At 35.3% G+C, this 27,995-nt stretch overlaps 1 protein-coding gene across 1 annotated transcript; it reads left to right on the top strand.

Annotated features, from left to right (window-relative positions):
* Positions 1-294: 294 nt before the first annotated feature.
* On the top strand, positions 295-27,118 carry LOC132269724 (UDP-glucose iridoid glucosyltransferase-like). The gene is made up of 4 exons (XM_059770979.1): positions 295-389; positions 870-1,429; positions 5,162-5,364; positions 26,414-27,118. The coding sequence occupies exons 1-4, from the start codon at positions 295-297 to the stop codon at positions 27,116-27,118; spliced, it is 1,563 nt and encodes a 520-aa protein (XP_059626962.1).
* Positions 27,119-27,995: the final 877 nt, after the last annotated feature.

The raw sequence follows: 27,995 nt of genomic DNA, 5'->3' as shown, positions 1-27,995 counted from the left end.
GCCTAAACAAGACACAGACAACACTGAGAGACCCTTCGCAGATGTCGAATGCTAAAGGGATAGCCCCAAAAAAAAAGGATCTTAACCTGGGAGGAGAGCTTCCCTATATCGGAGCGATCCATCCGAAAAATGAAAAAGATCCGAAACAAAGCTGGAAATACCAGAACAACGCCAGGAAAAAGGCTGTGCAATATTCACTTGGGCCAAAACAGAGAGCTCCAACAAAACAAAACCTTTAACAACCCAAAACAGAGAGTTCCAACAAAATTAAATGACAAAAGAGAAATCTGAAAAATGAAAGGAGATGATGATGGACCGCAGTTGGAGATGAGGCTTATGCCACCATCTCCGACGGTGGCTCTGATACCAAAAAGAAATCTGAAAAATTGGTGTACAAGAGGAAAATTACAAATATGAAAATAGAATAAAAATTAAACCCCTAAACAAAAGTCTAAACATTAGCCTATAATAAAGATCCAATAAATCTGCCACAATTATCTAATCAACTTATAGATATGAATTTCAACAATATTGATTGTGCCTTGCATCAAACTCAATATAAACAAAATTATCTCTCTGCCATCTAGAAATAATTTAGTATTACACGTGACTGAGTTATGGTAGATTTATAGGAGTAATACATTTTAATTTATGCATAAAAGACTCCCTAGGGTTGACAAAAGAAATCTGAAGTAATAATATTGATTGTGATTCGCCATCAAACTCAATATAAAAAAAATTATCTCTCTGCCATCTAGAAGTAATTTAGTATTACACGTGACTGACATATGGCAGATTTCTAATACATTTTAATTTATGCTTAAAAAGGACTCCCTAGGGTTGACTAAAGGCAATTCTATTTCTTGCAGCGAAAGGATAATACCAGTACTGAAGAAAAATTTCTGCAGTACTACTCGCAGATCATTAGAGAGAGACACACACAGAGAGATGGGAAAACAAGGACAGAGGTGTAGTAGATTGGTGCTAGTCCCATGTCCATTCCAAGGCCACATAAACCCAATGCTTCAGTTAGGCGCAATCCTACACTCCAAGGGCTTCTCTATAACAATTGTTCACATCCAGTTCAACTCTCCTAACCCTTCCAATCATCCTAATTTCACTTTTTTACCCATACAGGATGCCCTAAGTGGTTATGATGCCACCACTACGGATATCATCTCTAACATGAAAGCTCTAAACGTTAATTTAACGCTCCCTTTCCAAGAAAGCTTGGCTCAGATGATGAAGCAAGAGGAGAAGAAAGAAAGGATTGCATGTGTCATATATGATGTTATCATGTACAAGGCAGAAGAGGCTGCAAACCATCTAAAGCTTCCAACCATTGTCCTGGTGACAGACAGCGCTGCTACTAGGCTAACTCAAGTTACCTATCCACAACTTCAAGCAGAGGGTTACATTCCCCCAAAAGGTTCTTGTTTATTCTGTAATACCCCGATATTTTAAAGGAATTATTAATGAAAATTAATTACTTTTATTTTATTTTAAATGATTTATTTGATTTAATTTGAATTAATTGTGTTTATTTTATTTTTATTTGTTTTAATTGAGTGCTTAGATTAATTGTTTTAGTTTAATTAGATTATATTGTGTGATTTCAGTTGTTGAATTTATATGGTGTTTTGTTTTGTGAAATGATGTGATTGAATTATTTGTTTGAATTGTGTATATTTATGCTTGTGTGAATTGTTTGTTAATTATTTGTAATTATTAGATTTAATTTAATTAAGTTAATTATTTTATTTTAATTGAATTGGGTTTAAGGGAAGTTGGACCAAATGATGTGGTCTTGGGCTTGAAGAAAATCTTATTGGGTTAAATAATAAAGGCCCATAGTTATTTGATTACTAGAATGATCATTTTTGTATCCTTATAAATATATGTATTTAATTATATATAAATATACTTAATTAATAAATGTTATGGAAGGATATATATATAGATATATATTTATGGATATATATATAATATATGATTTAATTAACCATTGTTAATTATGGAAGATATATATATATATATATATATATATATATATATATATATAAAATATAATATATGTTTATATATATTATACTATTTAAAGATAATAATTATTATTTTATTTGGTAATCCTAGTAAGAATAGGATTAAAGGAATTAATGTGTATAAATATACACATAAGGTTTAGGGTTAAAAAGTTTACACGTTAGAAAATAAGGGAGGCAGAGAGAGAGAGAGAAGAATGGCTGACAAGGAGGAGATCGGATCTAAGAAGGAGGACGTTTGGATTGGAAGACTTAAAGCGTTGGTTTCGTTTCGAAACCTTCAGGCAAGTTCTTTTCTAACTCTCCTCTTAAAATTCATAAGTTTATCACCTTGAGTATGAATGTTAAGATTAAATTTATTTATTTAAAAATCATTGTTGGATTGGATTAATTAAAAGTATAAAATATTATATTGGATTTTTGGATTATTAGATTTTAATTAATAAATATAGGTGTTGTATATATATTTTAAAATCAATCTATAGGTGAATTTATGATCTAAGAGGGTTTATTAGGGTTTCTTTATTTTCTGGAATTTATTTGGAATATTCTGGAATTTTTCTAGATTTTTAGAATTATTTTAGAATGTGTTTTGTATTTTTCCGGAATATTCTGGAATTTATTTTAATTTTTATATATATATATTTTTATGCATTGTTACGTAACTGCTAATGGCGCATCAACTGGGGTGTTATCCGGTGTCTTCACGTACATAGAAAGTTAGAACAACCGCAGATCTAGGCCATACAATTAGTTTGATATAATTGAAATAATCCAGTGTGGTAGAGATACATGGAGATTCAATGCACCATTAATCTAGGCCCTTGGATCGATCTCATCAACAAAGAAGAGATCCGGTGCATCGCGGCGCATGGAGCTCTATGTGTGTGTGAATCTGGACCGTTGACTTTGTCTAGTCAACATACAAATAATCCAGTGTGACGCAACTCACTAAAGCCCAGAGTTCGAGCCAACCAGAAGCAGCCACGTCATCCAGAATGAAGAACAGGCGCGTGTACCGCGCGTGGAAGCACGTGAAGATACCTGCCAGCTTGTGGTGGCGCGTGGATGCGCGTGTAGTGTGTTTAGGCGCGTGTGGTGGTGCGTGAGGGCGCGTGGAAAGGCATGTGGGGTCCTGGAAAGTTCCAATGGGGTCCAGTGATGCCCAAGAATTGACTTTAAACTCATTAGGGTTGAAAGCGAACACTATAAGAGAGATTACTAGGGCTTTGAGAGTTGGGGAGTGTTACTACTATATTTAGTAGCATATATTGGAGTAATATAATTAATTAATAATTTATTACGGAAGGAAGTATATATATATATATATATATATATATATATATATATATATATATATATATGTATGTGTGTGATTTAAATAATCAAATATTGTTGTGGATGGTGTTATATATGTATATTATACAATATATATATATGTATATGTATCATGTAAGATTATTATTCTTATTTGGTATAATGTTACGGTTGATTAAATCATATTAGGTTGGTTATTAAATTAATATTATGCGTATGATATGTGTGGGATGTCTATGTGTGATTTAGATCATCGTTAAGTTTAAAATCGGTACATGATTAAATTGTAGGCATGGATAAGTTGCCATAGGCGCAAATATTTTGCCTAAGTATTTGTTGAATGAAATACATACACAGAAGGCATGGTTGAATTGTTAATTTAAAAGTATAAATATATATACTTAAAGGAGGCATGGTTGAGTTGCCAATGTATAAATAAATATATTTATAATGGCATGGTTGATTTGCCAAATGTGTAAATAAATATACTTATGGAGGCATGGTTGATTTGCCAATGTATAAATAAACATACTTAAGGAGGCATGGATGAATTGCCAATATATAAACAAATATATTTATAATGGCATGGTTGATTTGTCAAAGTTTAATTATATTGTTATGTGTTAGATGATTAAAATATATCATCTATAATTACTATTTGTGTAAGTTGGATTAGGATTAGATATTCTTAAAGTTGAATAATCTAATACTTACAGGTTAGTGTATTATTTTATACAAATTAATAAAATAATACTGGTAGTGACATGGATGATTTGTCAAAGTCTAGATATTGATCGTGTGATTTAAATACTTATGATCATTATTGATTTTGGAATTGGATATAATGTTCTTTTAATTATACTTTATGGTTTAAATTATTAAATTGCTGTCTAGGATGGAGTTAAGGTTAGAGGAGTTTCTTTAAAAGAAATTGTGGATGGGACCAGGTATGATTATTAATTAATCATTGATAATGGTTTTGGAATTAATGAACTTGGTAATAGTTGTGATAGTTATATTGTATATAATTATGTACATTAAAGATAAAGACTGTATTAGGTTTGTTTTTGATCAGAGATGATCTATTTATTGGTTTTCAGAGGTCTGGTAGAAAGAACTTGCTCGTAGGATTTAACCCGCGATTTATTTTTCAGGTTATTAGAAGTTCAAGTCTCAAGGTTGAGGATCCGCAGCTGGAGGACTTATCTATTATTTCTATTTTATTTCAAAGTAGGATAGTATTACTTTAGTAATTATTAATGAATTTATGGATAGTGGATTTTGGTTAAGGGGTCCTTGAGTTACGGATTCCCGAGTTGTAACCATTGACAAGTTATTAATGGAAGTTTTATTTATTAGTTTTCTTCAGCGTATTATTTATTCTTTTTATTTCTTTTTGTACTCTGTGCTTGTTTAAATACTTTAATTGGCTTGATATCCCCTGATTTTGTGCGCGGACTTGATCAACCTGTGTTCCGAAATTAGGGGGTATTACATATTCCCAACCCTCTATTAGTGTTTATTTGTATTGTTTGATACTTTGAATAATGTAAATATCTAGTGTTATAATTAAGGGAAAGATCAAGAATAACAATAATAATAGCTAAATTGTCCATACCATATATTAATTATAAATAAATCTTAATAGTAAGGTACAAAATGTTGCCTTGAAAATAATGTCTTTTGTGTCAACAACGAAGGAGAGTAGCACCTTTTATGTTTATCTTTATACATGCATATATATGTCTATATTTTTATAGCCCTCAAATTTCACTGATATGGAAGTATTACTATTGTCACAGACTCAATATTACAAGACCTAGTGCCTGGGCTTCATCCCTTATGGTTCAAGGATCTAACCATTTTAGATTTCCCAAATATTTTAGAAGCCATGTTACAACTGATAGCCACCACAATCAAAATTAGAACGTCTTCAGCAATTATTTGGAACACTGTAGACTGCCTTGAACAACCATTTCTTGCACAGCTAAAGAAACAATCCCAAGTTCTAATTTTTTTAATGGGTCCATTTCACAAAATTGCCCCACCCTCATCTAGTAGTTTACTTAAAGAGGACACTAGCTGTATTACTTGGCTTGATAAGCAGGCTCCAAATTCTGTTATATATGTAGGCATTGGAAGTGTATCTTCCATAGATGTAAGAGAACTAATTGAGACAGCTTGGGGACTGGCTAACAGTAAGCAACATTTCTTGTGGGTGATTCGGCCTAGTTCAGTTCACGGCTTGGGATGGCAAGAGCTATTGCCAGAAGGTTTCAAGAAAGCAGTTGAAGAAAGAGGTTGTATCGTGGAATGGGCACCACAGAAGGAAGTGTTAGCAAATGTTGCAGTGGGAGGAGACTGGAGCCACTGCGGTTGGAATTCAATCTTGGAAAGTATTTGCGAAGGTGTGCCAATGATATGCCAGCCATGTTTTGGGGATCAAAGGTTGAATGGAAGGTACATGAGCCATGTATGGAGGGTAGGTGTGATACCCCTCGGATCCGAGACACGGGTTGATCAGGCCCAAGCCCAAATCTGAGGGATATCAGACAATTAATATTTTAAAACGAATACGGAATACAAAAGTGATTAAAGAGATAAAATTTAAGCTGAAAGAAACTAAAATAAATCCTCAAATATAAATATTTAAACCTTGACAATCCAAACTCCATAAGTTTAATAACTCGAGAATCCATCTCTAGTGGACCCCTAATAAAATCCCAAACTGCATGGAAGAAAATTGAAGATAAAATCCAAATCTAATATCTGGAAAGAAGTCCTACGTTGTCGGTAGAATAAAAGTCTGTATCTGCTCTGCACGATCAAACTCTAACCCTGGAACTGACGAGTACCTGAAAAATATAAGGGTGGGTCAGGCCCACATGCAAGTCCTGATCTACTACAATCCAAACAGGAATCCGATACGCAGATACATACTAGAAAGACTCAACAATATCTAGAGTAGTCCATATATGTAAGTACACACTATAGGACGCTCACTAGTCCAAAAAGGTCTGTCTCAGCCTGAATAGAGATACCGTTCAAATCGCACATACTGTGGTCATGTGTATCTAGACTTACCAGGGAACAACACCTCTGTCCAGCTATCATCCTAGGCAATATACGCACCCTAACCATGGTCCTGAGACTTAAGCTCATACCATGGCACATATAATAATTATATAAAGTCCGTGTCCTCCTATTACAAAATATCAACCATCTGAAAAGTGGTTTGATAAATGTAAAGCAAATCCATCCTGAAACCATATTAAGTCATTCAATTATTTGATTGATATGACACAAGTAGGTGATGGACTTAACTCATAGGGTTAATCCATACCTTAATCCAAATTAGGTAGGATTTAGTATTTGACTAATCCATACCTAGTATGTCACCGTCCCATACCGGTACATACAAATTCTCCATATAGCATAGTTATTAAAACAACACTATATAATCAACAACCATCCTCCAGTATATGCATTGGTATAAATTCATACATATATCAATATTAGGTATTCACTACAGAACCTAAATATCATGCTCCAATCATTTAAACAGCTAGAATAAGACATAGCATTTGAATCCTCCAAAACAGCCAATAAATTGATACATATTAAACAAGTTAAATGTCAATTTAAATCCAACTAAGTATAGATAAATATAATTAATTTACCATACTTATAACACAGTAACATTATAGGGTTATATATAATTGAATTATATATAAAAACTTTGCCAAGTTTCAGTTATATAAACCTAGTAAAAACAGTGCAACGTATATCCATTATTTGATCTGTTCATTGCTCCTACTCTTAAACCATTATGGTATTAAATGTTTTAAACATTTATTTAAGTCCCTAACATTTAATTACATCTCACAGTAGCTTTTAAACGGCTTCAGAAAACACTGCACAGCCAAACAACCCCTTAAAACCAAATATGTGTGTAATAAAAGAGAGCGGGCTCAAATTAAACATTGAGCCTGCTCAATTTTCCACTTGGAGCTGGCTCCATTAGCATTGAGTCGGCTCCAAACAAAGATAGAGCCGGCTCCTTTGCCTTTGAGCCGGCTCTTAGGCTTTTTAGAGCCTGCTCAATCCCCTTCAGTAGCCTTTTGCCCGTTCTAGCTTCATCTTCTCCAGCTCCGGTGATTACAGAGCCTCTGAGGTGTTTCTAAAACTTTATTCTAAGTTCAAGCTCAGTCCTAGGCACATATTAAACCCCTGATATTCAACTAAAACATGCATGGAACACAAGCTTTAAAGCTACGATTACAAAACCTCTGTTGTCCAATTTTAAGCAGGTTCCAACAGAAATTTATTTCAGTTTAATTTAGTGCAACTAAATCATGTTCTAAGAATTTGTTCTAGAGTTCAAACTCAGTCCCAGATTAGTTACAAGGCATTAAGTCGCATCCCTAACCTCAACCATCAAAGCTTAATCGTAACCCATAGAAGGAAACAAAAACAGAATAGTAAGATCATGCAAAACAATTAATTCACGAGATTAAACATAAATTCCTATATGCACAAAACATGTTATTATGTTTATTTACAACCGTTTTAGCATTTATTAAATCCCCAGAGTCCAACTAGTCATGCACAGAATACGAATTAACGGAAGAGAGAAGAACAGAACTTGCCTTTGAATTTCAGATTTGAAATTCTAATTCACCGTCTCTGTAAGCTATGTTCGTGTCCTATACTGCAAGTCTGCTCCTCCAATGCCTTGGTTCAACCCCAAAAACACCTCTCCTTCCTCCTTCTTGGTCCAACCTTGGTCTACACCTCCTCTCTTTTTCTCTCTCTGTATCTCACTATTCTTTGTAGAACTCTGTTATGTAAATAGGTTTTATTGAATTTTCTAAAACCCTAAACCCACATGCGATTATATTTATAGACTTAAACATTAACCCTAATCCATAAATAACTTGGCCCATTGAATATTCTAGGTTTAAAACAGTGTCGGCTAAACTAGAAATATAAAACCCTTAATTCAGATAAATAAAATAAAATAATTAAATTAAAGCAAATAAATAATTAAATGCCCTAAAACAATTTAAAACAATTAAACCACACCAAAGAAATAAACAAATGCAATTTAACCAATTGATTACATAGAATACAATTTAAACAATTAATTAAATAAAAATACTATTTAAACAATTTATTAAATTCCAGGACTGTCCCTTTTAAAATTAGGGGTATTACATTCTTCCCCCCTAACAAAAGGAATTCCGTCCTCGGAATTCGCTCTTACCTTCTTCCCATAATTTAGGAAACTACGAGCGACTCCAACCTCCTATTCCATAGTGGACTCAGCCTCATTATAATGACTTTACTGAACACGCATCAAAGAAAAACCTTATTTCGAAGTATTTAATTATCCCTACAGTTAATAATACTATTCAGTGACTTCAAAATAAGTCGCATCTGGCTGCAACTCAAATTCCCCAACTTCGATATACTAATACCCTCGTCCTCATCCCAGATAAAAATATAAAGACCGAAATATAACGAGTGTGTGGCACTCCACAAAACACGTCCTAGTAATCATGAATAGGAAACTTACCTTCAATAGCCTGAGGTGCCTGCATATCCTGTGGCATGGGGTTGTACACCCTGCCATAGTGCAACTGCTACAGTGACTGTCCCTGAGGCTGCGGCGGTGTCGGTAAAGCCGGATAAGTCTGTCCTTGAATCCGGGGTACCTGTGGAGCGGGTAAAGGTACTGGCGCCCTCTGCCCCTGCTACACATGCTGCCCCTGTCCCTGTCCTGCCTTAGGACACTGCCTGGAGGTATGACCATACTTTCCACAAGTGTAGCAACTACCTTGGAAAGTACCAAATGGCCTCCTCTGTCTGTTAGCCTGTGGCTGACCTTGTCCAGTCTGTGGTCCCCCATTCTGCTGCCCATGAATATGTGACACATCCCTGTTATCATCTGAACCACCCTTGTGTTTCTTCCAAGGCTGCTGTCCCTGGAACTTGCCCTTGTCATTCTGTCGATGATCATTTCCATTTCCCTTCTCAACTGACCGATTAACAGAGTCTTTATCACCCAGCTTCTCACCATTGTCCTGTCTGATGTCCACTGTCAGCTGATACTGCTGCAAAGCGGCGTCTACCACCTGAGCATAGGTAGTGTAAGCTGGACTGCCTATAATAGCTCGCTTAATCAACCACATCAGTCCCTTCACAAAACTATTGCGCTTTTTCTCTTCCGTATCCACCTCCTCCGGAGCAAACCGAGATAAGCGTGTGAACTGCTGCTCATACTCTGCCACCGTCATGTTCCCCTGCTGCAGATTTAGAAACTCAGTCTTCATAGCTGCCCTGACTGCATAGGAAAAATATTTCTCATCAAAGCGAGTACTGAACTGATCATAACTCAATGTCATCCTCTCCTCTACAGTGGTAACGGACTCCCACCACTGTAGTGCATCCCCAACCAGCTTGAAAGTAGCAAGCATCTGCTTCTGAACCTCCGTGCACTGAACCAAGCGAAGATGACGCTCAATGTCCCGTTTCCACTGGTGAGCTGCTTTCGCATCGGTGGAGCCTGAGAACACAGGTGGACTCCCCTTGGTGAAAGAACTCTTAGCCGTCTCCCAAGTATTAGTCTGAACAACCGGTGCTAGTATAGGTGCCTGCTGAACCGGTGGTTGATTCCGAAGTGCAGCTGTTACCCCAGCCTCTATAGCCCGAGCAACCAGGTCATTGAGGTGAGGAGGAATCTCTGGATCCCTGACCTGACCCGGAGTCTGTTGAACTTCCTCCTGCTCATTACGAAACTGACCTTCAACATCCTGAAACCCAGGCATTTGCTGCTCTTCCTCTATCTGCCGACGTCGTAGGAAATCTTGCTGCCTACGTGCCTCCTCCCTTCGTCGATGATTGTTACGTCTGGTTCTTGCGTTAACCATGCTGTTAACACATAAAATCAGACATCAGTACGATATACTAGGACCGTAAAGAATACAACGAATCCTAAACTTAAGCTCTAATCAAGAGATAACGCAACGCGGAAGTCTTATATGATAGAATCCTAGAGACACTTGAACCTGGAGTGCTCTAATACCAACTGTGATACCCCTCGGATCCAAGACACGGGTTGATCAGGCCCAAGCCCAAATCCGAGGGATATCAGACAATTAATATTTTAAAACGAACACGGAATACAAAAGTGATTAAAGAGATAAAATTTAAGCTGAAAGAAACTAAAATAAATCCTCAAATATAAATATTTAAACCTTGACAATCCAAACTCCATAAGTTTAACAACTCGGGAATCCATCTCTAGTGGACCCCTAATAAAATCCCAAACTGCATGGAAGAAAACTGAAGATAAAATCCAAATCTAATATCTGGAAAGAAGTCCTACGTTGTCGGTAGAATAGAAGTCTGTATCTGCTCTGCACGATCAAACTCTAACCCTGGAACTGACGAGTACCTGAAAAATATAAGGGTGGGTCAGGCCCACATGCAAGTCCTGATCTACTACAATCCAAACAGGAATCCGATACGCATATACATACTAAAAAGACTCAACAATATCTAGAGTAGTCCATATATGTATAACTACACACTATAGGACGCTCACTAATCCAAAAAGGTCTGTCTCAGCCTGAATAGAGATACCATGCAAATTGCACATACTGTGGTCATGTGTATCTAGACTTACCAGGGAATAACACATCTGTCCAGCTATCCATCCTAGGCAATATACGCACCCTAACCATGGTCCTGAGACTCAAGCTCATACCATGGCACATATAATAAATATATAAAGTCCGTGTCCTCCTATTACAAAATATCAACCATCTGAAAAGTGGTTTGATAAATGTAAAGCAAATCCATCTTGAAACCATATTAAGTCATTCAATTATTTGATTGATATGACACAAGTAGGTGATGGACTTAACTCATAGGGTTAATCCATACCTTAATCCAAATTAGGTAGGATTTAGTATTTGACTAATCCATACCTAGTATGTCACCGTCCCATACCGGTACATACAAATTCTCTATATAGCATAGTTATTAAAACAACACTATATAATCAACAACCATCCTCCAGTATATGCATTGGTATAAATTCATACATATATCAATATTAGGTATTCACTACAGAACCTAAATATCATGTTCCAATCATTTAAACAGCTAGAATAAGACATAGCATTTGAATCCTCCAAAACAGCCAATAAATTGATACATATTAAACAAGTTAAATGTCAATTTAAATCCAACTAAGTATAGATAAATATAATTAATTTACCATACTTATAACACAGTAACATTATAGGGTTATATATAATTGAATTATATATAAAAACTTTGCCAAGTTCCAGTTATATAAACCTAGCAAAAACAGTGCAACGTATATCCATTATTTGATCTGTTCATTGTTCCTACCCTTAAACCATTATGGTATTAAATGTTTTAAACATTTATTTAAGTCCCTAACATTTAATTACATCTCACAGTAGCTTTTAAACGGCTTCAGAAAACACTGCACAGCCAAACAACCCCTTAAAACCAAATATGTGCGCAATAAAAGAGAGCAGGCTCAAATTAAACATTGAGCCTGCTCAATTTTCCACTTGGAGCCGGCTCCATTAGCATTGAGCCGGCTCCAAACAAAGATAGAGCCGGCTCCTTTGCCTTTGAGCCGGCTTTAAGGTTTTTAGAGCCTGCTCAATCCCCTTCAGTAGCCTTTTGCCCGTTCTAGCTTCATCTTCTCCAGCTCCGGTGATTACAGAGCCTCTGAGGTGTTTCTAAAACTTTATTCTAAGTTCAAACTCAGTCCTAGGCACATATTAAACCCCTGATATTCAACTAAAACATGCATGGAACACAAGCTTTAAAGCTACGATTACAAAACCTCTGTTGTCCAATTTTAAGCAGGTTCCAACAGAAATTTATTTCAGTTTAATTTAGTGCAACTAAATCATGTTCTAAGAATTTGTTCTAGAGTTCAAACTCAGTCCCAGATTAGTTACAAGGCATCAAGTCGCATCCCTAACCTCACCCATCAAAGCTTAATCGTAACCCATAGAAGGAAACAAAAACAGAATAGTAAGATCATGCAAAACAATTAATTCACGAGATTAAACATAAATTCCTATATGCACAAAACATGTTATTATGTTTATTTACAACCATTTTAGCATTTATTAAATCCCTGGAGTCCAACTAGTCATGCACAGAACACGAATTAACGGGAGAGAGAAGAACAGAACTTGCCTTTGAATTTCAAATTTGAAATTCTAATTCACCGTCTCTGTAAGCTATGTTCGTGTCCTATACTACAAGTCTGCTCCTCCAATGCCTTGGTTCAACCCCAAAAACACCTCTCCTTCCTCCTTCTTGGTCCAACCTTGGTCTAAACCTCCTCTCTTTTCTCTCTCTGTATCTCACTATTCTTTGTAGAACTCTGTTACGTAAATAGGTTTTATTGAATTTTCTAAAACCCTAAACCCACATGCGATTATATTTATAGACTTAAACATTAACCCTAATCCATAAATAACTTGGCCCATTGAATATTCTAGGTTTAAAACAGTGTCAGCTAAACTAGAAACATAAAACCCTAAATTCAGATAAATAAAATAAAATAATTAAATTAAAGCAAATAAATAATTAAATGCCCTAAAATAATTTAAAACAATTAAACCACACTAAAGAAATAACCAAATGCAATTTAACCAATTGATTACATAAAATACAATTTAAACAATTAATTAAATAAAAATACTATTTAAACAATTTATTAAATTCCAGGACTGTCCCTTTTAAAATTAGGGGTATTACAGTAGGCCTAGAATTGGATAATGAGTTAGAAAGAGGAGAGATAGAGAGAGCTATAAGAAGACTAATGGCAAGTAAAGAATGTGAGGAAGTTTTCATAGAGCAATGGATTTGAAGGTGAGGGTTGAGCATTCCATAAGGGAAGTTGGTTCTTCTTACAATTCCTTGGATGATTTGGTAAACCATATCTAGTCAATCTGATTGCTAAGACAGCAAGGCATTAGAGTGCAACATGAATAAACACTAGTTCAGTTAATTTATTCTGCGAAATAAATTGGGTAGTTCTAAAGGTAGCATATTCTAAATACAGAGTCACATGAGTCTGTATATTATCAACTGCAATTCTCATTCTCTCTAGTCTCTATTTTAGTGAGCAGAATGTAAAAGATTGTTTTTACCCTACATTTATTCAAAACTAGTATAACAACTAGATATAAAAAATATTCTCTCTGCTGAGGAAGATAAGAACAACAGGTGGCATATGGTGGAGTGCAGCGGTGGCAAGTTCATGAGGAGGTTCCGGTTGTCGGAGAATGAGAAGGCCAGGACCGATCAGGTCAAGGCTTCCGTGGAGAATGGAGTGCTCACTGTTACTGTTCCCAAGGAGGAAGTGAAGAAGCCTGATGTCAAGTCTGTTGAGATCTCTGGTTGAATTGAAATTGTATTGTTAATCTATATACACTATGTATGAATGCTGAGGAAAGGTTTTTCTTTAGTATATTGTGTGTAATTTATTTAATGAAAGTAACTGTTACTTTGATTTCATGTGGATGTGGATTTGAGTTCGTTCATTTATCAAGTGGTGTTTGTTGATTTTGGTTTTCTTAATTTATCTAAAAATAATAATTTGATATGTGGATGAAACTTTGATTGTAGCGAACTATGTGGTGGTTGCGAAATTAAACAAAAATAAATAAATAAATACAAGAAAGATATTAAACACAGGTAATAAGAACACACATATTTTAAAAAATACAAGAAATAGATCAAACACACAATAAGAAAATCTAGGACTAGATCAAAATATCAACGGATACAGAGAATTCAGAATGAATAAATATTTTCGCACTCAACAAAACAAATAAGAAAATTATTAAAATACCCCTAAAAAAATTTGCGAAGGTAGTCTTGATGTGTAATATATATCAGATTCTATACTACCCATCAATCACAACATACATGAATCCATGATTCCTTGCCAATTTATGAGAAAACAATAATCACCCTTATAAATAAATCCTAAGGGATTCATTCGTTAAACTTGGCTGGTGATGTAGGTTTACTACAAAACCATGAACAACCGGGTCTCCTCTCCCTGTAGAGATTCCTGCTCCTTTCACTACAGCGGTCTCTCTGTTCATCAGAGTTGGAGTTTTTCTAAGATGTTGTGTTACGCTGGGATGGTTTCCCTGAAATCCTAAGTCAGTCGTTTCTGTGGGTGGTTGGCTAGGATGGGTTCATGTTTCCGGCGGGGTGTTGTTTCGAGTGTTTTGACCGGTGGCCAACAGAATGGCCATTATGTTGGGAAACGTGCAAGTTTTAAAAACTTTTCGAGGGATTTTGATTCATAGATCTTGATTCATCACATAGAGACAAGTTTTATGCAAAAATAAAAATATGATGTATCATTCAATTAATGGATTGAATACTTACATCAAAGGTCTGAGTAAATCTTTAAATCTTTCCTCTAAAGTGAATGTTCTCACTTATTGTAGATCCCTTAGCAAGAAGCCTTCTCCTTGGATCTCCATCTTCTTGGTAATTGTTTTGCCTTTAGGAATCACTCATAAGCCTCCATGAATGACCTTAGAAAACTAGGCTTGTGGGATCCTCCATTAGATGAGAACATAAACCCTAATTTCTAGAGAGAGAAAATAAATTCCTTTTTCCTTATTTTAAAAATCACTCCTAAAATATATATAGACCATGTATATTTATAGGCAATATAAAAATAAAGAAAAGGAGACAACAAATCATTCTCAATCTCTAATTCATATGTCTCAAATCTAATATGATTCCAATATCAAGTTGGGTTATGAGTGAGAATCTATTGAGCCTATTATTTTATTGGCTACAATGAATTAATAATTGGTCCGGTCCATGGACTCAGTTCAATTAATTCATAAATTAATTTCTACTCCACTAAAAGAAATTAATTGAACTCCAATTAAATAATAAATAACCTCTAAGTCAATATTGCACTTTGACCCCTCTATGCATAATTAGTTATCGGATAAATAAAGCCATCAATCCAACTATTTAATTAATATATTTATTTTGGTACCATTGATTATTTCTGGCTCGATCACAATAAAACATTTGTTTGACAAAAATAATAATTTAATAAATAAATATATAATAAATCATTTTGTTTAAAACCACACGAAGGCCTTCGAATTTACTTTGTGATCAACCATAATCAATACAAAATAAATACAAGTAGCAATGATGCAAATATTGAAAATATAACTCTCTAACTATTAATCACATAACTACCCAAAGTGTCGGTCTAAGGATCCTGAAGAATCCGCCGAACAAATCAAAGTAATTATTAATTAATAAAAGAGTCTATAATTTTCTCATACTTAAGAGTCAAATGCCATGACGATGATAGGGAACAATTGCATACGACGGCTCTCGCAATATATCTCAACCTAACGCGAATCCAGTTCAAGTCTTAATTAATTATGAGTACATCCATAATTACCGACTATGAACAATTTATAATTACTATTTATATATCATGCATTGATTGCCATCACATATATATATATAAATATTTCTTGTAATCACAAGGACACTATCAATTTCATAGTGAATCGAAACATAATACATTTAATTCACCAATTATATAAATCATAAATATTTCAGATATGCCAGGAACATATGTCACTATAATCCAGATAGGAATTTGCTATGCTAGGGCATATAAATCCCAACAGCTCCCACTTGCTCTCATAGCCAATTTAAATTGCACCTAAGTCTAATGTTATCCAGATGATGATCAAAATTATTGATCAATGACACATTTGATAATGGATCAACAAAGTTGTGTTCCAATGCAATGTTCTGGCTATAAGTACATTTTCTTGCCGGACAATATCATGTAGAATATGATACTTCCTCTCAGTGTATCTTGTTCCTCTATAGAACCTTGAGTTATTGGTTTGGACAACTTCTGCACTATTGTCGCAACATAGCTCAATAGGCAGGCTAGTATACTCCACAACCTCTAAATCAGTGAGATCAAACCAATAGGCTTCCTTTGCCGCCTTTAAGGCCGCAATGTATTCCACCTGCAGGTTTGAGTCAGCAGTTGAAATCTGCTTAAGAATCTACCAACTGATTTCCCTTCCATTAAATGAACATACACTAAGTCATGAACCTCATAGTATCTACTTCTGATTGAAAATCAGAACTAGCATACCTGACTAGGACCATATCATCACATCCATAACTGAGTATGATATCCTTAGTCCTCCTTAGATACTTAATGATATTTTTCACATCAGACCAGTTATCAAGTCCAAGATTGGACTGATATCATCTGACTATCCCTACAATGTAGCAGATGTCCTATTTGGTATAGATCATGGCATATATGAGACTCTCATATGCCAAAGCATATAGTTTCAGTCTCATTTGCTCAATCTCCTCTGCTAGTCTTGGAAAACTATTTAATAGAGAGAGCAATCCATATCAATAAAGCAAGAACTCATTCTTTGAGTTATGCAAACCAAACCTGGTTAAAACTTTATCAATGTAGGATTATTAAAATAAGCCTATTTTCCTTTTAACCTGATCTTGCAAAAGCTTGATCTTAGGAATATAGCTTACATCTTGAGAATCTTTCATTTAAAAGTAATTCAACAACTACCTTTTTATTGATGACAAAACTTCCACGTTATTATAAATGAGTAGGATGTCATCAATATATATAAAATCAGAAAAATAATGACATTCCCTTGTACACTCATGATTTATGCACTAAGAAATCTTCTGGTATCTTTTTGTAGATTGACTTGCCTTCCATAGGTATCACCCTACTAGAAAGTTCTACAAGATCCCAAAATTTATTAGAATACATAGATTCCGACTCTGATTTCATAGTAACTCGCCAAAACGATCTGTATCCATATCGGTTTACGCTTCCGTGTAGCTTACTGGGTCCAACTCATGTTTAACAGGGATGTCCATAACGGTCTCACCTAAAAACATGATTCTGTTGGTTTGGATAATTATCCTCCCACTTCATCAATGTAACGATGAAGGAATCTGTGTACTAGATGATGCTGACGCATCAATAGTGAATTCATCTATAATTCTAAATCTCTATACTAAGTGTGTTCATATGTGGTACATCTGGTACTCTTACCATATTCTCTAACACTATGCTACTAGGTATGTGATTCATAATATGATTCTCCTATAAATAAACAGTGAGTGTAAACAATCAACTTTTATCATTGAGATCATAAAATAATCCGTCCTAGTGACATTTTAGAGTAGCTATCAAATCTATCATGCATATGATCTGTTTCCAACTTACTTGTCCATATCAAGCGCACATGTGCAAGACTACCCCATATGTGCATGTGATTCAAACTAAGATTTAGTAAAAAACACAGCTCAACGGTAATCCTTGAGACAGACTAAGATGGAATGCAGTTCATAATGCGCATCGATGTCATTAACGCTAAACTCTTAAATGGAAGAGATAATGTGGCATAACTGATCATAGATCTAACCATGTTAAGTGGAATTCTGTTATTCCTATTTGACACCTAAATTAATTTAGCGTCAATTGCGGAAAACTGGTACACAACACCCTCATTGACCATATAGTCTTTGCACTATCCCAAGAAATATTCATGTACTCGATCAGATCGAAGTGTCTTGATAAGTTTACCTAATCTATGTTCCACATCAGTCTTGACCCTCTCGGAATATACCAAAAGTATAAGACTTGTGTCGCAACAGGTAAATTTATCCAAAACGTGAGTAATCTTGATTGGATGTTCATAAGACCACACGTGTCCGTGTGTACCGACTCCAATTGTTCTTTATGTCTATTTCATTTGGCTGATTAAGCCCTTAGAGTTATCTATCCTTCAAAACAGGATTCACAAGTTTGGTTTAGGCTCCTCTGCCTCACTAGGTAATAAACCTTCTTTGACCAATCTTTGAATCTCATTTTGATTGATTACAACCCAAAAATAGACACTAAAAAATACAATGAGTCAGGAATAACAAATTTTCTTAACATTCAATCTAGAGATGCAACATTAGTTTCTACATTCTGCAAATCTTAAGAGTTTGTGATTATAGTATATTAACCATCTTTCAATGCACCAGAAGTAATCGCATATCTATTCAATTTTATAAAACCAGTTTTACAAAATAACGATCCAGTTTTTATAAACCACAAGTGAAACAAAAATTAGATAGCGTCTAACCTCTGTGCATAAAGATAATTCTCTAATACTAATATCCTCATACTCTCTAATTTCAGATGTAATACTCCCACTGACTTAGATACAACCTTGACATCAGGTCAAGTACAAATATATTCCATATTATCGAGGCTTCTGGATTCCTGAAATCCTTGCAATGAATTGCAAACATATTTAGTGGCTCCAGAATTTATTCATCAAGAATTAATAGATACAACCACATAACATGGCTCAATGATTAAATATATATTTTCCTATGCCACGTCATTGCTTAAATAGTATGTCCTTTAGTGTCTTAGTTAGCGACAAAAGAAACAGTTTTCTTTACCCTCAACATACACTGCCTTATTCCCTTTAACCTTTTGGATACCCATGTTTTGTGATAGCCTAGTCCTATTATCATCATTCTTCTTTACTTTGCCCTTCCACTTGGGCTTAGAAGAAGATGGTATAGACTAGGTTAGATTGATAGAAATACTTATACTATTTGATTATCCTTTCATTTGTTACTAATTCTATAAGAATATCAGCGAGTATGAACTCAAACTGATTCCTTATTTAATTCACTCTAAAAGAGTCGAACGAGTTTGGTAACAAGGCAATAATCATGTCAACTTGAAACTTACCACCCAAGTCAGCCCTATTGATCTCCAGTTAATTTTTTAAATAATAAACAATCATTTTCAAAATACAATTTCATACTGGAGTTCTTTAGGCTATCTTGATGTTATTCAAGTCTGACATAGTACTTTGGCATACTCTCTATCTAATTTCACCAAAACATCTTATTGACATTTAACATGATGCTTGAAGAAAATAAAATAATGTAAATGTTAGCTTTGGAGCGTATTTGAGGTAAACTCTAGGATATTGCACCAAGTCATCTCATTTGCCTTATTTCACTTATTCAAAGCATTAATGTTCTCTTGGGTATCTTAAAGTAAAATGATTAAGTTTAGGAGTAGTAAATACATTTGTACCCTTACGTTGTGAATAAAATATCTAAATTCATTTCCCAGTCAATATTAATGAGGTCCAGTTACATTGAATATGTAAGCAAGCAGATAAACTGGATTAGACATAATTAATCTGAATATAAATGCATTCATACAATATGCAAGGTGAATTATTAATACTATCATGCATATTTAAAATTAAAATGAGTTCGTTAACCACATAATATAATAAATCTCAATTGAATAAGAGATCATTATCATTATTGGTGAACAACCCCTTTTAATTAATGCGGGTCCCTCAACTCTGTAGCATAATAAATCAACCAATCAATATGTCAATAACTTATCATGTTGGAGGAGTTCATTATTACTATTGTTAAGATTCATTTGCTATTAGGCGAGCACTTCCATTAAAATATTATGTGGGTCCCTTAACCACTGCATGAAAAATCGGATAACCAATACGCCAATAACTTATTCGGTTGGCGAAGTTCATTATTACTATTGGCGGGTAAATCCCATCATCTCCATATCTCTTAAGACAATGCCTTGTCTATCCATATGAAATGATTCTCGATTTTGTTTAGCCTTTCTAAAATCACCTAGTGTAGACCACTCCGTTGGGGAGTTAACACTATTGATTTTAGATTGAGTGTATAACGTTATTAAAGCTCTAATGAAAAATAAAATATTAAATATCTTGTTATTATAATCTAGACTCTTTAAATCATGCGTAGGGCCTTATTTTTAAAGATCTAATTACAATGAACATTTAATATTATTATTTTCATGAGATAACCATTCTTGTAATATTAAGACTCTTCAAATCATGCGTGGAGCCTTATTTTTGAAGATCTAATTATAATGGTTTTAATAACGAAGGCCATGGGGTAATGTATAAAAATCCCTGCTCCCACTCAATTTATAATCATTAATAATTAAGGTTTTCATTTTATTTATTTACATGATATAATGCATACAAAATGTCTTGATTTTAATCCAATTAAATTTAGAAAATATTTGGACTTAAATGATTCACTAATATTTAATTTGAGGCACACTTCAAAAATAATTTACAAAAATAATTTTTCGTTTCCCAATAAGTGCCCTCTAATTAATTAGTAATCAAATCCAATTAATTTTCATAATTTAATTAATATAAATCAAGTCATTTAAATAAATATCATGGATCCAATGCATGAATAATAATTAATCAAAAATTATCTATCCCATGCATCACATACATCAATAAACAACAGACAAAAGCAAATTAAATGGCCAATGGATTCAGCTTTTAACATTTAATTGCTCTAACTATTGTACGAGCGTCCACCAACGGCTTGCAAACACCTATAGGAAGCTAGTACGCGTCTGGAGAAGCAAAACACAGCTTGGAACGCGATAGGAGGGCCCCACACGCGCTGGCACGCGCTTGGAGGAGCTGTAGCTCAACCCCACGCGCTTGCACGCGCTGGGGAAAGGTTTAGGCGCATGGCACACGCCTTCACGCACTGCCACGCGCTGGATAAAGACACAGGCCCGTGACACGCGCCTCACTCGCTGCCACGCGCGTTGACCAAGCAGAACCTGCTAGTGCGTGTTCCTCACGCGCCAGCTTGATGAAAAATGTTATCTTAATCAGCGCGTGTACTTCACGCGCTTAATTGGTTGGCGGCGCATGTGGTGCCTGATCCTTGCGCTACACTGGATCATATCTCATTATCTACCTTCATCCTGTGGCTGTGCATGCGGTTGCACTTTGTTATGGTGTACCGCGAAGCACTGGATCGGACAGCTTCACTTCCTGCGAACTCCTTGCCAGCGGCAAGACTCCAGTCGCCAGTAAACCGCCGATAAATACCAGGAAAGATTAATAAAAATTTCCAGAAATTAAATTTAAGCCCAAAAAATTTCAGAAAAATTCTGAAAAATTCCGAAAAATTCCTGAAGCCTAATTTAACCCTCTTGGACCTTCTTGAAGCTTCATAGCATCCTTTGACGAAGATTACATGGCTTTAAAAATATTTACAATTTGAAATACAATGGAAAAAATTAAATTACATCATTGAACTTTCAAACGGCTAAATCAAAGCCTTAATTACATTCATCCAAAGATAAAATTATATTCCAATAACTTATAAGCTTCATCCATGGCCCAAACATTCATCATCATCCATTCACAATTATACATACATCATCATGTAGCAATATATTAAATCATACATCAATATACATCAATATATATATAATTTGAATCCATGATGATGATTTTGATAAAAACATGATCTCTAGTAATGAATCAAACCATGCTCTGATACCATTGTTGGGAAACGTGCAAGTTTTAAAAACTTTTCGAAAGATTTTGATTCATAGATCTTGATTCATCACATAGAGACAAGTTTTATGCAAAAATAAAAATATGATGTATCATTCAATTAATGGATTGAATACTTACATCAAAGGTCTGAGTAAACCTTTAAATCTTTCCTCTAAAGTGAATGTTCTCACTTATTATAGATCCCTTAGTAAGAAGCCTTTTCTTTGGATCTCCATCTTCTTGATAATTGTTTTGCCTTTAGGAATTACTCATAAGCCTCCATGAATGACCTTGGAAAACTAGGCTTGTGGGAGCCTCCATTAAATGAGAACATAAACCCTAATTTTCTAGAGAGAGAAAATAAATTCATTTTTCCTTCTTCTAAAAATCACCCCTAAAATATACATAGACCATGTATATTTATAGGCAATATAAAAATAAAGAAAAGGAAACAACAAATCCTTCTCAATCTCTAATTCATATGTCTTAAATCTAATATGATTCCAATATCAAGTTGGGCTATGAGTGAGAATCCAATTCCTTGGATGATTTGGTAAACCATATCTAGTCAATCTGATTGCTAAGACAGCAAGGCATTAGAGTGCAACATGAATAAACACTAGTTCAGTTAATTTATTCTGCGAAATAAATTGGGTAGTTCTAAAGGTGGCATATTCTAAATACAGAGTCACATGAGTCTGTATATTATCAACTGCAATTCTCATTTTCTCTAGTCTCTATTTTAGTGAGCGGAATGTAAAAGATTGTTTTTACCCCGCATTTATTCAAAACTAGTATAACAACTAGATATAAAAATATTCTCTCTGCTGAGGAGGATAAGAACAACAGGTGGCATATGGTGGAGCGCAACGGTGGCAAGTTCATGAGGAGGTTCCGGCTGTCGGAGAATGAGAATGCCAGGACCGATCAGGTCAAGGCTTCCGTGGAGAATGGAGTGCTCACTGTTACTGTTCCCAAGGAGGAAGTGAAGAAGCCTGATGTCAAGTCTGTTGAGATCTCTGGTTGAATTGAAATTGTATTGTTAATCTATATACACTGTGTATGAATGCTGAGGAAAGGTTTTTCTTTAGTATATTGTGTGTAATTTATTTAATGAAAGTAACTGTTACTTTGATTTCATGTGGATGTGGATTTGAGTTCGTTCATTTATCAAGTGGTGTTTGTTGATTTTGGTTTTCTTAATTTATCTAAAAATAATAATTTGATATATGGATGAAACTTTGATTGTAGCAAACTGTGTGGTGGTTGCGAAATTAAACATAAATAAATACAAGAAAGATAGTAAACACAGGTAATAAGAACACACATATTTTTAAAAATACAAGAAATAGATCAAACACACAATAAGAAAATCTAAGACTAGATCAAAATATCAACGGATACAGAGAATTCAGAATGAATAAATATTTTCGCACTCGACATAACAAATAAGAAAATTATTAAAATACCCCTAAAAAAATTTGCGAAGTTAGTCTTGATGTGTAGTATATATTAGATTCTATACTACCCATCAATCACAACATGCATGAATCCATGATTCCTTGCCAATTTATGAGAAAACAAGAATCACCCTTATAAATAAATCCTAAGGGATTCATTCGTTAAACTTGGTTGGTGACGTAGGTTTACTACAAAACCATGAACAACCGGGTCTCCTCTCCCTGTAGAGATTCTTGCTCCTTTCACTATAGCGGTCTCTCTGTTCATCAGAGTTGGAGTTTTTCCAAGATGTTGTGTTACGCTGGGATGGTTTCCCTGAAATCCCAAGTCAGTCGTCTCTGTGGGTGGTTGGCTAGGATGGGTTCATGTTTCCGGCGGGGTGTTGTTTCGAGTGTTTTGACTGGTGGCCAACAGAATGGCCATTATACGCTGATCTTCCCCATTGATCCAGGTATTGTGAGGGTCTTCCTTGTTTCCGTTTTAGTTCTAACTTTCTATATGTGTTGTTTTGGTTTTTCTCTAGTCGCGGTGTTGTCTCGGGTTTCTATAGATCAATCAATGGTAAGCGCGGTGGTTCCACCAGTAGCCATGGCCTATGGGGTCTAGTTGGGTGGTGTTGCTTTTATTTCTCTAGTGGGTTCGTGCTTGATACCTGGGATTTCGCTTTCTAGTGGTGTTTTCGTGTATCTGATTTAGGTCTCGGTATGGCCTTCACATACTATCGAATCATCATGTTGTTTGAGGAAGTCTCCGCCGTTAAATTTGGGAATAAATTTAGGGCTTTGGCGAGTCGCACGGGACTCTGTAGCATGTCTTTTGGTCACGAACCGTCCTTTTGCTATGGTCAGCGATGTGTGCACTCCGGTCGCCATTAACTATGGGTCGTGGCTTGGAATTGTCGGAACAATTTGTCACGCTGGTTAAAGGTGGGTTTCTGGCACGGCCATAAGTCTCGTTGTTGGTGGCTAGTCAGTGTTATCTTGCTTCACACATCTTATTGACTTGTATCGGCAATGGATTGAGGTTGGTGTGCAGTCGTTGCAAGGATTTTTGGTGTTTAGCCAATATCAAAAAATGTTTGATGTTAATGATGCTAATATTAATGATGGAGGCTTGCCGAAAAACTGGCCGTACTTTTTGTTTCTGACTTCGGCGACCATTCGACGTCTTTGAGATTTGCGCTATAATGTTTTGTGTCAGAAGAGGGTGTCAAAGTCAACCATTGGGTTAGGAGTTTGTGGCATTGCCGTCACGCAACGAAGCTATCATACGCTTTTGGAACATGCTATTTTCTTTGAGTGGCTAATGATACAGTTTGAGAATGATTATATTGGGCCCCATAGTTTATTAATGCCTCATGTTCAAAATGACAGGGGTTTTATACTTACATATGGGGTTCTTCCCAGGATTTTCCATTTTCTTCTAGTTGGCCCTATAATTGTTGCCTATTTTGTGACTAGGTCTAAACCAAGAAAGGTCCACGCCTTGTGCCAAATGGTGGGCCATGTGCACGTATGGCTTATTGGCTTCAAGATCTATTTCTGGCCTCAAACATCATTAGCTTTTTGGTGCTGGACACATAGAACTTGTAACGCACTTTTTGTATTGTGTGGTCAGAGTAGGTTGGTGGTGTTTGTGTTGCTCTTTTTTGTAAGTGCCATTTGGCTTTGCCAAGAAAAAAAAAATGTAGGTCTACTACACAAGAAATTATTAATTGGCTGATGATGTAGGTCTATGGTGATCTACCACCATACCATGTCACTTGGCTGACATTCTATCAGGACCAATAGATAAAAGACTGTAACCATAGAGAACAAAAGGCCAAAGAATTGATGTATCAAGTTGAAAATCGAGATGAAGATAATCTCGTGTTAGAAAAATCATGTTGAAAATCAAATTGATGTTAAAGTTAAATTAGTCCCAACTCCTAAGCATAAATATTTAAAGTAAATTTCTAAAATTACAAAAAGATATTTAGAGAATTAATTGTCAAAAATCAATAAATTTCTATTTAAAAAAAAAAAAAGGGTGATCATAATTTTAAATATGTAAATGAACAACAATAAAAAGCTATATTAGTATATGAGACTTCCCCAGCTTCGAGTCTGGAGGAGTTAATGTGATATATGCCATATAACTTTCATATTTATAAAACTAAATAATTGATAAAAATAGAATTAAAATTAAAAATAAAAATTTAGGTTAGGAATAACCTAAAAATACTTGTCGAAGTCCATAAAAATTGAAATTGTTCTTGTGGAATTCGCGTCTCAAAAGCCCATTGGAATATTATAAATTTGGGCCTCCCTGATTCTAGAAAGTTCGTTTAATTTGATGGTATATAAATGGAATTAGGAAGAATTCACCTGAAAGTAGCGGAAGATTCTGTAGATTTATGCAAACACAACTGAAAGTAAGAAAGCGGAAAGGTCTTTGCGAGTGTTGTCTGCAATAAGTTTGATGTAATAATAGTCTTTTTGGCATGCAGTGTTATTTCGAAGTCTTGTTACAACTGATAGCCACCGCATCCAAAATTTGAACGTATTTATCAATTATTTGTAACACTTTGGACTGCCTTGAACAACCATTTCTTGCACAGCTAAAGAAACAATGCCAAGTTCCAATTTCATTTCACAAAATTGCCCCACAGTCATCTAGTAGCTTACTTAAAGAGTTCACTAGCTGTATTACTTGGCTTGATAAGCAGGCTCCCAACTCTGTTATATATGTAAACATTGGAATTGCAGTTTCTATAGATGAAAGAGAACTAATTGAGACAGCTTGGGGACTGGCCAACAGTGAGCAACATTTCTTATGGGTGATTCGGCCTGGCTCAGTTTGCGGCTTGGGATGGCAAGAGCTATTGCCACAACAAGGTTTAAAAAAAGAGGTTGTGTCACCGCAGAAGGACGTGCTATCACATGTTGCAGTGGGAGGTTTCTGGGAGCCAATGTGGTTGGAATTCAACCAATGATATGCGAAAGGATGAACAGAGGTATTTGGAACACTGTGGACTGCCTTGAACAACCATTTATTGAACAGCTAAAGAAACAATACCAAGTTCCAATTTTCTCAACGGGTCCATTTCACAAAATTGCCCCACCCTCATCTAGTAGCTTACTTAAAGAGGACACTAGCTGTATTACTTGGCTTGATAAGCAGGCTCCCAACTCTGTTATATATGTAAGCATTGGAAGTGCAGCTTCCATAGATGAAAGAGAATTAATTGAGACAGCTTGGGGACTGGCCAACAGAAAGCAACATTTCTTGTGGGTGATTCGGCCTGGTTCAGTTCGCAGCTTGGGGACCGGCCAACAACAAGCATTGGAAGAGCTACTGCCGGAAGGTTTCAAGAAAGCAGTTGAAGAAAGAGGTCGTGTCGTGGAATGGGCACCACAGAAGGAAGTGTTGGCACATGTTGCAGTGGGAGGCTTTTGGAGCCATTGTGGTTGGAATTCAACCTTGGAAAGTATTGGCGAAGGTGTGCCAATGATATGCCGGCCATATTTTGGGGATCAAAGGATGAACGCGAGGTATGTGAGCCATGTATGGAGGGTAGGCCTGGAATTGGATAATGAGTTGGAGAGAGGACAGATAGAGAGAACTATAAGAAGACTTATGGTGGGTAAAGAAAGTGAGGAGATGAGACAGAGGACAATGGATTTGAGGGTGAAGGTTGAGTTTTCCATAAGGGAAGGTGGTTCTTCTTACAATTCCTTGAATGATTTGGCAGAGCTTATATTGTCAATTTGATTGCCAAGACAGCATGATTGCCAATTTGGTAGAGCATATATTTGAGTGCTCAGCTATTTATTTGTTGTTAACCCCCAAATTGCTTCTATGCAATGTGGATAAACATTAGTTCAGTCAATTTATTCTGGAAAATAAATCAGGAAGTTCTGAAGGTTAGCATATTCTAAATACACGGTCATATATCAGCTGTCCGTTATCAAATGCAATTTTCATTCTCTATGGTCTCTATTTTAGTGGAGGACTGTATATATATATATATATATATATATATATATATATATATTATCAATACCATGATTTTAGCATTAGAATAGAAACTGTGGCCATTTAAATATTATTTTTTTGATCAAACAATTAAGTGGCCACAACATGCAATACTTGTCATGATTCCTTGTTAGCAATACCATGGTTTTAGCATTAGAATAGAACTGTGGCCATTTAAATATTAATTTTTTGATCAAACAATTAAGTGGCCACAACATGCAATAATTGTCACGAGTACAAAGGTTTGGTGGCAAAAATATTAATTTTGAAATTTTGAATTCTTTTCTGGTTTCCGTCAAATAAATTTTTTCAGCACTTTACATTTAATTATAGAAATAGAACCTGCTTTTTTAACCAAACAAATTTATTAACAAATAGAACGTGCTTTTTTCACCTAACAAATTTTGGATGTGACTTCGAAGGGGCTGTTACTTGTTAGAATATATTCTAACAGGCCTTTCCACAAATTGGAGAAATCTTCTACATTTTGTGTCATCTGGGCCACAAAAGCCCATAGGAATATAAAGGAATTAGGAAGAACTCACCTGAAAGTACTGGAAGTTTTTGCAGATTTATGCAAACACGTTCTCCTGAAAGTACTGGAGACTCTACG

Source organism: Cornus florida, unplaced genomic scaffold, assembly GCF_030987335.1.
Source record: "Cornus florida cultivar Cherokee Brave unplaced genomic scaffold, ASM3098733v1 CherokeeBrave_3.0.0_Hap2_Chr08, whole genome shotgun sequence".
Taxonomy (NCBI): domain Eukaryota; kingdom Viridiplantae; phylum Streptophyta; class Magnoliopsida; order Cornales; family Cornaceae; genus Cornus; species Cornus florida.
This window is presented reverse-complemented; position numbering and strand designations above follow the sequence as displayed.

Coding starts and splice junctions, on each gene's coding strand:
- LOC132269724 (XM_059770979.1), top strand. CDS start 295: ATGAAAGGAGATGATGATGGACCGCAGTTGGAGATGAGGCTTATGCCA. Junction 390..869: donor AAAAGAAATCTGAAAAATTG/GTGTACAAGAGG, acceptor TATTTCTTGCAG/CGAAAGGATAATACCAGTAC. Junction 5,365..26,413: donor AGCTAAAGAAACAATCCCAA/GTTCTAATTTTT, acceptor GAACAGCTAAAG/AAACAATACCAAGTTCCAAT.